Below are 11,171 nucleotides of genomic sequence, written 5' to 3'. Positions count from 1 at the left end.
AGCTTTGGCTCAGGTCATGATCTCACGGTTCATAAGTCTAAGCCTGCAGCCGGTTTCGGATTCTGTGTCTCCTCTCTCTCTGCCCCTCCCCTGCTCATGGTCTGTCTCTCTTTCCTTCAAAAATAAATAAACATTAAAAATTTTAAATGTTTATTTTTTTGAGAGAGAGGGTGCATGCAAGCGAGGGAGGGGCAGAGAAAGGGAGACAGAGGATCCCAAGTGGGCTCTGCACTGACAACAGAAAGCCCCATGTGCAGCTTGAACTCACGACCCCAGGATCAAGATCTGAGATGAAGTCAGATGCTTAACCAACTGAGCCACCCAGGCACCCAATCTCCTCCTATTTTTTTAAATTTTTTAATTCTTTTTATTTATTTTTGAGAGACAGAGAGAGAAAGTGCAAGCAGGGGAGGGTCAGAGAGAGAGGGAGACACAGGATGTGAAGACAGGCTCCAGGCTCTGAGCTAGCTGTCAGCACAGAGCTTGACACGGGGCTCACACCCACGAAAACACGAGATCATGACCTGAGCCAAAGTCAGACGCTTAACCAACTGAGCCACCCAGGCGCCCCCTCCTCCTTTTTTAAAAAATTTTTGTATGTTTTTTATTTATTTTTGAAAGACAGAGAGAGACAGCTGGAGCAGGGGAGGGTCAGAAAGAGAGGGAGACACAGAATCCGAAGGAGGCTCCAGGCTCTGAGCTAGCTGTTAGCACAGAGCCCGTTGTGGGGCTCGAACCCAGAAACCAGGAAATCATGACCTGAGCCAAAGCCGGACACTTAACCGACTGAGCCACCCAGGAGCCTCCCTCTCCTTTTTTTAAAGAAAAGTTTACTCAGGTAATGAAGATAGACTTTCTGACTCCCTGTGCTATCATATCCCGCCTCACTTAAATTTCGTTAGCCTCATCCCAAAGGGAGTGCTATGGGTTGAACTGTATCCCCCTCCCCCCACCATCCCTGGCCAAAATCATGTGCTGAAGGCCTAAACTTCAGTATCTCAGAAAGTGATTGTATTCAGAGACGGCCTCTAAAGGGGTAATTGAGTTAAAATGAAGTCTTGAGAGTGGACCTAATGCAATCTGACTGGCTCCTTACAAGTCAAGGACATCAGGACACGGACACACACAGAGGGACGTCGTGTGGGGACAGCCATCTGCAAGCCAAGGAGAGAGGCCCCAGAAGAAATGCACCCTATCAGCACCTTCATCTCATACTTTCCAGCCTCCAGAAACTGTGACAAAATAAATCCCACGGTCCATTTTCAGGGCAGACCCCCAGGAAACACACAGGGAGTAGAAATCCAAAGGAAATCACAGATCTGTTCTGGCGCGGCAGAAAAAGCACACAATTCAGAAATGATCAGGGTTTTGGTTCTAAGTAAAATTACAGCTTACTTATTACATAATGACAAGGTACTGCACCTAAGTTCTAGTTCGCTTCCCCGTAGATGACAAAGGTAGTAACGATCCACCACCGGGTTAAATGAGAACATATGTGAAAGGAAACAGGCGCTCTGAGAAGAGCCGCCAAGTGCTGGGCACTACGTACACGTCGATGCCTCTCCGGCCTCACAGCTACGCTCCAGGGAGGTGTTCCTACGGCAGACTGACCAGACGACGGCAGAATTTGGTCAATGGCCTCAAATAATCTGTTTGAAGCCACGGAGCTAAGAAGGGGCAGAATCCACAGCCAGCTTCTCCTACCCGACAGCCCCCACCATTTCCAGGGGCTGAGCCGCTTCTCGGGGACACACGAACAGTGTGATGGTGATGAGACTTGTTCAATACCCAGTTAGTATCTACCTCCTCACCAATCATGCCCTGGGTGGATCCCAGATGAACGAAGTGGGGGGAGGCCCCGATGACAGGACTCTGCAGCCACCACGCACATGACAACGCAAACAGAAGGCGTCAGGAGTACTTCCCCGAAAAAAAGCCAGGCCTAAGGGAAGCACAGTCCTCCAGCTGTAAAGCATCCAGGAGGCTAAAGGGCTCCCAGCTAAAGGGCTAAGGAAGCGCCCAGCAGCCCAGTGAGGGCGAGCACTCCCATTTCACACACTGGGAAATGAAGGCTTACCGGGAGTCCCTTCCAGGGCGGCCTTGGCACCAGCCAGGGTGAGGAGGCCTCCTTCCTTGAGGTGCCTGGTGGCCAGGTGGCTGGAGATGGTCGACGTCCACATGCTCTGCTTCCACATCAGGTCACAGTTCTTAAAGAGAGCTGAACGAGAAAACAACGTGTGAGCTGAGCATTCGCAGGGAAGAGACGGGAAGGTGAGCGCCACTCACAGCGTCCGGTGAGGAGGCGCTGACGGTCCCCGACTACAAGGTCTAGTACAAAATAGCCCAGCGCCTGTGCTCAGAGCGACCTGGGTTCGAGTCCAGACCATGTGATTCCCCGAGACTCAGTTTCCTCACCTGTAAGGTGGTTAAATTTTAGCCAATAAATGAGGACTGTTAACAAATGAAACTAAACAGGCTTTAACACAGAAAATGTTCTATTTTATGAAGGGCACTAGATCTGTAATAAGAACATATACATCTAAGTCAAGTTCTACTTGTGATCAATCTGAGGCATGGACACAAAGAGAGTTTTTATAGAGCGACATTTTTTTTATGGCTGCAAGTTTAATGCCAGCTTTAAAGGCTCTTTAGAAGAAAGATGATATGACATCCATTTCCTGCTTTTTTGAACCCTCTGACCTTGCCCAGGACATGGTGGGGAAAAGTGGTAACAAGTATCACATCACCAGCTGGGCACCCAGAATCCGGAAAGAAAGCCCTCCTGATACTGGAGGAGGGGGCTTCAGTAGGTGATAACAAAGGTATTACATTTCCTGGCTGTAAAGGACTAGACAAAAAAGAAAAAAAGCGCAGATCCACATTTATCAATTCTTGTTCCCAAAACACACAGAAGGCCATCTGGGTGTCTGGCCAACCTAATCACCCCAAAAACACCAATCTTATATTTAACCGATTTCACAGAAAACCAATTCCTTTTTAAAGAGCTTTGACTTCATGGGTATAACCCCCACATTGGGCTCTGCGCTGACAGCTCAGAAGAGCGTGGAGCCTACTTCGGATTCTGTGTCTCCCTCTCTCTTTCTCTCTGCCCCTCCCCCACTCGTGCTTTGTCTCTCTCTCTCTCTCTCTCTCACTCTCTCTCTCTCAAAAATAAACATTAAAAAAAATTTTTTTAAAGAGCTTTGACTGATACACATAGAAGGAATAAAAGAATTTAAAAACTACTGACCAGGCAGATATTATCCATGGAGGCTTAAAATTCACTGGTTTAGGGAATTTGAGACCCTCAAGGTACTTAAAAATAGGATATTCACACATGATGCTGAAGTAGTATCCCACGGATCACTTACTAATTGCAAACAGAAAAACGTACCTTTACGATGGAAGGCTGATGCTACCACCTTAACCAAGCACCCAGTGCGGCATCGCTGTGGTCAGCACGGTGACCTGACAGGGGAAGCATCTCCACATGATGTCACAGGAAGCACACATCACTCAAGAGAACTTTCACTTCCAAAATGTTTAACTCAAATCTAATTAAGTCTCTAGACCTAAATTCTAGTTCACAAGTAATACCATGGACAGAGGAACAAGGTAAATGACACCTGACAGAAATGGTTGGACAAATTCAGTCTGCGCAACATTCTCTGGGAAAAGTGCCCTGGATTCAGCAAGTCTATCCCAGAAAAAAAAATTCTAGATTAAGAGACCAAAAATAACAACAAAATGTGAAGCACAAACCCTAACTAGAAAACACATTTTGATGGGAAAAAAACTACAAAAGATTTGGAAGAAATAGGGGACTCAAATACAAGTTAAGTATCATTACTCTTATAGAATTATTATTAATTTCCTTAGGTATGGTCACAGTATTATGATAACATAGGAGAATGAGTTTACTCCCAGAAGATGCATGCTGAAGTATCGTGAAATTCTATTTACTTTCAGATGTTTAACAAAAAAATACAGAATACATATGCACAAGGAAACAATAAACCACGGGTATGGCAAATGTTAATTACTGGCTCTAGATAGAGGGCACAGGGTGTTAAATGAACTGTTCTTTCCATTTTTCTGCATGCTTAAAAATTTTTCATAATAAAGAGTTGAAAAACATACTCAGTCTTCATAAATGCTTGACTTTTAGTTCTTTTTTTTTTTAAAGTTTATTTGAGAGAGAGAAAGAGAATATGGGTTTGGGGGAGAGAGAGAAAGAATCTCAAGCAGGCTCCGTGCTGTCAGCCCAGAGTCCCACGAGGGGCCCCACCTCACAAACCATAAGATCCTGACCTGAGCCGAAATCCAAAGTTGGACACTTAACAGACTGGGCCACCCAGGTGCTCCTAGAGTCCTTCTGACTTTCAGAATGATCTATTTCATACACATCCCCAGTTCCCACCCAGTAATAGGCCCTAAAAGATTGGGATGGAACAATGCTTATTTCATTCTGCTTCTACTTCAAACTTCAAACTTAACGGCCCTCTCCCTAACCCCCATTATGGGAAGTGTTTTCTTCATCTGTCAAATGGGATGTTAATCCCTACTGCACAGAATTACCAAAGGTTCATGGAGAAATACATAAAAACCTCTTTGCCAGCTGGACAAAGAGCAGAGCGGAATGAATGATTAACTCAGAAGGGACTCACACTTGGATTTGGCATTGCCCCCGGCCCATCCGCCAGCCACACAGAGGATTGCGTCCACCTTCTCTTCACCCAGGAGCTTTCCGACCTCAGCAGTCACCTTAAACAAAAGGGACAAAAAGGTGCATAAGCAGTCAGGTAAACCTAAACAGACTAATTCCTTACTGATACCTCAGTTTATTTTTCACTTCTTTTGAAGTCAGTTACCAGTACCTGGCAATTAACACGGAGGACTGATCTACAATAAGCATTTTAGACAGTGAAGCCAACCAACTACATTTCAATGTGATTTTTAGAAAGCAATCCAGAGTCTTCTTTTGGGAGGGTTAGGACATATGCATCCCTGGGATAGAATAATGAATAAAGAAAAGCAGGAAGAGGCTTTTGAAAAATCACCAAGAGCTTCAATGCCCACAGCTAACCTTCTGGTATATTTCTTTCCAGACTTTCTTCACACATCACAGAATCATAATCTGAGATAATTCTTTTATAATTCTTCTCTCCTCTCTCTACAAAAATCCCTTTAACTGCAGCTCCAAATCAAAAATGCCAACAAGAAATATTTTTAAAAAGAGTAACAAAAAAGTCAACTACCCTTGCTGTAAAAAAAATAGTCCATGGCAAAACGTTGGTAAATACCAGGTTCGTGGGTGACCATTTCTCTCTTCACTTTTCTTTGAAATTTGTAAAGTGCTGAAAATATATACATGTCATTTTGCTACAATTTATTAAAACAAAAATCTAGCAAGACAGGCAAGTCTGGCCATTGACCACTTTCAATTTCTCCAGAATGGCTGAGCTGACCTAACCCAAGACCCTGTATCTTTGCCAGGGGCAACATTTACTCCCCTACCTCTTTCCCCAGCCATTTCTGAAGCTTCAAATCACTCCTTCGAAGAGAACGCCATGGCAATGGAACCCAATCTTTCTTCTCCCTACACCCCATACCTACACCTTTCCTTTTAAGAAATTCCTGAATTTCCTTTGGCCTCTACTCATGAGTTATATCACCTAAACCTGCCTTACTTTTGTTGACCTTCCTCCTGTTACCCTGGTTGCCAGGCTGCCCCTGCCCCTCATTCTTTTTTTTTTTTTTTTAATTTTTTTTAAGGCTTTTTATTTATTTTTGAGAGACAGAGAGAGACAGCATGAGCAGGGGAGGGTCAGAGAGAGAGGGAGACACAGAATCTGAAACAGGCTACAGGCTCTGAGCTAGCTGTCAGCACAGAGCCCGATGTGGGGCTCGAACCCACGAACCGTGAGATCTGACCTGAGCCAAAACCGGACGCTTAACCAACTGAGCCACCCAGGCGCCCCCCCTGCCCCTCATTCTTAAACCAAGTCCTGTTACCAAGAGCCCAGATCCCAGCTGCCGGAAGTTGGCTCTCTCCCGACATCTGTATGTACACACAACCTTGGACATGTTTCTCTTTTCAGGGATATGGAGCCTGGAGGAACAATGCACCTGTTTGACTTTTTTTTTTTACAACATCTATGCCTTTAATTCCTCCCCCTTAAATTCTGCTCTCTGCCCAAGGGTTTTCCATAGACATAATGCCTTCCTCATGTCTTATCTCCAGTCTCTAGTAAATTTCCTGCCTAGGGGGCCAATTTTACATGTACTAGGATTAAATTTCCTCTTCTGCAGCCTTAAAAACAAAAACTTGATGTCATGCTGTTTGTCCAAAAATTCTTAATTGGGTGGAGGGGTTAGGGAGGGCTAAAGGTTTTAAAATCTGAATTTGTAACAACTAAGGCACTTCTCCATCTTTGTCTTTACAATGCACTGTCAAGTCTCACATGCGGGCAATTTCAAAAGCACACATGGCATCAGAAACCTGGAATTAACAGAAGAGCCAGTGACAGACACCGATCACAGAGAACCACAGCCAGAAGGGCTGCCACCCATTTCTAAAAGGAGATCAGTCAGAAACACGTTTCGTGAGCGTCACAGATTTTAAGCAAGTTGATGTGAATAAAGTACTCAGGATGGTGTCTGACACATAACAACACCTTGTTGGGTTTTATTATTAGGCCCACTAAGGCCATCAGGTACATTACATTAAGTACAGGAAACATTAGGATCAGATTAAGAAAAGTAAAAACAAAAATCTATATTCTGGAAGAAGTCAGCTAGCTTTTTATATTTATATTAAGTAAATATAAATATAAATATAAATATAATAAATATTAAAAGCATCTTTGAAACTGATGCTTTAGAAAGAGTGAATAAGCAGGAGAGTATGCTAAGTATGGGCTTTTTTTTGGTTTAATTTTTAGACTTCTACATGTATGTATTGGGGGAAATGGACTGCAAGGAAATATTACAAACAAAACATTAACTGCACAGTGGGACTAAAAATGATTTCCCCCTTCTTTTTGCTTAATTGTATTTTCTACATCATACAAGTACCACTTTTAAAATTTAAAATATTCGTGGGGCAGCTGGGTGGCTTGGTCGGTTAAGCACCCATCTCTCGGTTTCAGCTCAGGTCATGATCTCACAGTTCAGGGGTTTGAGCCCCACATCGGGCTCTGTGCTGACAGTGTGGAGCCTGCTTGGGATTCTCTCCCTCTCTCTCTGCCCCTCCACTGTTCACATGCTCTCTCTCTCTTTCTCAAAATAAACTTTAGAAAAAAAATTTAAAACACAGCTAAGAACCACTAAACATCAGACCCCCAATAGTGTTCAGATTACTGGGGAGAACCTAACTAATCAAAAAGGAACTGAAGTTGGTAATAAGTCTATTAGGAAATCCATGCTCTCTACCTACCACCAGGTAGCTTGTTGGCCATGTCATGTGTCTTAAACTCAGTCTCCTGAGCTATAGAATGGGTCTATCACCACACCTGCCCGCCTGCCTCACTGAGTGCTTGCTTCTAAGGGTACATCATGCACACAAAAAACAATGTGGAGATTTCCTTGGGAATGAGGCCTGCAGCACTGACATGAGAACCAGAGAGCACAGGCCCCCGTGCAGCTTATGAGAACAGCTCTTCTGGAAAGGTCACCCGTGTAAGAGCATCTCTGATATTTATACCCAGATGGCCATTAAACTGTTAGTGCTTCCTTCTGGGCAGTGACACTATCACAGGGAGAAACAGGTATTTCACAGTTTACTTACGTATCTATTGGATTTCTGGTTTTACAGTAAGTATATCATTTTATAAGTAAAAATACCCTGTTTTGTTACGGTTCATGCTTTGAACTGGGGAGCTCCACTTTTTAGAATGCATCCTAAGAAATAAGAGATGGAGACAAAGATGTTCGCCACAGGATTCTTTTTTTTTTTATTTTTTTATGCTTTTTATTTATTTTTGAGAGACAGAGAGACAGACAGCTGGAGCAGGGGAGGGTCAGAGAGAGAGGGAGATACAGAATCTGAAACAGGCTCCAGGCTCTGAGCTAGCTGTCAGCACAGAGCCCGACGTGGGGCTCGAACCCACGAACCGTGAGATCTGACCTGAGCCGAAGCCGGATGCTTAACCGACTGAGCCACCCAGGCACCCCCACAGGATTCTTGATAATAGTGAAAAAGAAAAACTGAAGGCACTTCAACATGCCGGAAGTAGAAACTAAGGAAATGAAAACTCACGTGCCGACAGAAGGGTTTTTTCAAGTAACCTGAGAAGTACTTAAATTAAGCATTAAGTTAAAAAAAAAAAAAGCTGACCATAAAATATAAAATACAAGATTATCTCAACTTACAAAACTAGAAACATATAGGATGCATAGGAAAAACAAGAAAATGAGCCAAAATGTGAACAGTAAGCTAAATAAATAGATTACGAGTAATATATCTTCTTTATATTTTTTTCAGTTTTTCCAAATTTCCCTGAATGAGCACAAGTGGCTTTCATAAAACAGAGAAAGCTAACTGGAAAAAAAAGTATTACCAGAGGAAACTGCTCCCCAGGATTCCCCTACCACAATGCGGGGTGGGTCTTTTTCTGGAATTACCTGGTCAGCCTGCTCCGTAAATGAGTCTGTCATTCTAACCACGACACTAGCACTGGCCTCTTCATTCTCCACCACATCGATGCTGGCAACCCACTGGAGCAAAAAGAGAAAAAAACTGCTTTGGTCAAGAGATAGTAAGTTGCTATTCCAGAAAGACCCACACCCAGAAACAGGAGCAGTGGAGACAGAGGCTTAAATGAAAACCCACCAGGGAAAGAATCTCGCTAGACCTCGTGTGCTCCTTACAGAGACATTTGGCTTCAGCCAGCGTACTGCTTACTGAGCCCCAGCCCAGCCCATCTGCCTCCCAACACCTCACCTTCCTCTCCATTCTCACCTCTGAATGCAAACCCTGCACTTGCAGAGACCCCCTAGACCAGAGGTCTGCAAAAAAGCTTTGTGTGTAAAGGGCCAGATAGTAAACACTTCAGGCTTTGCTGGCCATACCCCTGATGTTGCACCTACTCAAATCTGCTGCTGTAATGGCAGGGCAGCCCCAGACAATACAAATAAGTGAAGGAGTGTGCCTAGGTTCCAATAAAACTTGAGGCACAGCCAGAAATGTGAATTTCATGTAAGTTTCTCAGGTTACAAAATTCTACCCCCCAACACTCCGCCCCCCCCCCCAAGGATTTAAAAATGTGAAACCATTCTTAGCTCTTGGGCTGTACAAAAACAAACAGACCTAGTCTTCCATGGAGGTCAAGACTTTTCAGACCCCTGCCCTAGAGCACAGAGGGATGGCTCTGGGTTTGAGAATCAGACCAGGGTTTGAATCCTGGCCCTGCAATTCAGTGGCTTTCTCATGGAGGTTAACAATTAACGGGGTTACTGTGAAAACTAACTGAAATGGGCATGCTACAGCTCCTGGCACAGGTGACCCAGAGTTCTTACTCAGAAAGTTCCAGAGCCCTGAAGTTCACAGGACCCAGAGATGAATATCTCTACCACAAGCTTTGAAGAAAATAGCATCCATTCAAGAACACTCACTACTTCTCTGTCACAAGCCACGGGGATACAGACACAAAAGGTTGTATCCCAATCCCTCCCAGAGCTCCTAGAAACGTAGGGGTGGGGACAGGGGAGACAGAGTCCAAGGTAAACCGGCTTGCCACATTCTGCCAAGTCAGAAGTAAACCAAAGTGCCCCCACTCAGGGAACACACAGCTCTTACATCTGTAACACATGGATACCAACAGGATCCACTATATTCAAGTTTGGGGAAGAGTAAATGAAATTAAGGGTATGTGAGAACACAACGCCTAGCCCTTGGCCAGTGCTCCTAACATGTTCCCACTGTCGCCACCATCCACTTCCACAGACGCTGGAAGACTCCTCAAATAGTCTTCCCAAGTTGAGTAGAAAGATGGCGGTGTGTTTAGAAGCCCTTAGAAGTCTTGTACCAGATTGTGAACCAAAAGAAAACCCTGGAACACTTTCTCCCTGGTCCCTGGACACCTTGCCCCAGGCTGCTGCGGCTACTAACTAAACCCCTGATGCAAAGCAACCCAGAGCTCTAGAACAATTGGTGCAATGACAGCTGCAGGGAGGAGACAGAGGGCAGAGTCCCCACCAGAAACGCACGGAGCCCTCCAGAGCTGCTGGGGTCAAGGTCCCTGGCCACAGGTCAGCTCAGCTCCTACTTGCCCCCTACTAGAGGCAATCCCCGATTATGCAGAGTAGTTGAGATAGTCTTTGCAAAACAAAGAAGCCACCAGCATTGGCGGGGTTGGGGCTTCAAACAATCAGTTCCAAGTTTGGCTAAAGGAACAGCGTAGTTATAGTAATACTAATAGCTAATCTTTAAACAGCTTTTACCACAAGTCAGATACTTTGCATGCACACCAATAATCTCATTCAATTCGCACAATCCCCTAAGGGGTAAAAACTAATAATATCCCCATTTTAAAGATGGGGAAACTGAGGTTCGCGAGCGTTAAGCAATCAGTTAACGATTATAGGACTAGTAACCCGCGCCACGGAGTCTAATTCCAGAGCTTCTCGTTGTTTCTCCCTGTACTCCCAAGCCCGCTCCTCTTTATTCCCCTCTGGACTTCTCCCCGAAGCCATACCAGTCTTTCTGGGCCTGGAGGAGGCGGAGCGGGGAGCCCCAACCCCCACTTCCTTGCAGAGCAAAGGCCCCGCAGCTAGGATGCCGCATAGGCACGCACTCGTAGCCAGGAACAAACCGCGCACGTGCAAGCACGCAAGTCAGGGGGTGTGGAGGGGCCCGGGGCTTTAACCCGGCTGCCCTCCCGGGCGGCACCGGTAAGCCCCTCCGCTCCCCAATCACCAGCATGCCCGCCCGCCACCCAACCCCGAAAGCGCTGCCCGCCGCTCCCGGCGGAGACCCGGTCGAATTACCCAGTTGCGGGCCCGGAACGCCTGCACGCATCGGGAGCCGAGCGCGCCCCTGCCGCCGTACACCAGCACCCGGCGCGCCTCGCCAGCCGCTGCCGCCGCCATCCCGCTCCGCCTCCCGCAGGGCTCCCGAGGCCCCGAATGCCCGGAGCCCGAACGCGGCGCCCTGGCCCGCCCGGCCCCGC

General features: G+C 45.8%; 1 protein-coding gene across 1 annotated transcript in view; it reads right to left on the bottom strand.

Annotated features, from left to right (window-relative positions):
• QDPR (quinoid dihydropteridine reductase) overlaps positions 1-11,154 on the bottom strand; it is a 17,900-nt gene extending 6,746 nt beyond the window's left edge. Inside the window, exons 1-4 of the mRNA XM_029932678.1 lie at positions 10,990-11,154; positions 8,626-8,718; positions 4,668-4,764; positions 2,078-2,218 (exon numbers count right to left, since the gene is read on the bottom strand). Coding sequence (XP_029788538.1) covers positions 2,078-2,218; positions 4,668-4,764; positions 8,626-8,718; positions 10,990-11,091 — 433 coding nt within the window. The 5' untranslated portion in view covers positions 11,092-11,154. The remainder of the gene's footprint in view (positions 1-2,077; positions 2,219-4,667; positions 4,765-8,625; positions 8,719-10,989) is intronic.
• Between the last annotated feature and the right edge of the window lie 17 nt (positions 11,155-11,171).

The sequence above is a fragment of the Suricata suricatta genome, chromosome 1 (assembly GCF_006229205.1).
Source record: "Suricata suricatta isolate VVHF042 chromosome 1, meerkat_22Aug2017_6uvM2_HiC, whole genome shotgun sequence".
In the NCBI taxonomy this organism is placed as follows: domain Eukaryota; kingdom Metazoa; phylum Chordata; class Mammalia; order Carnivora; family Herpestidae; genus Suricata; species Suricata suricatta.
Note: the sequence above shows the minus strand (reverse complement) of the source record. Positions and strands in the feature narration are given on the sequence as shown.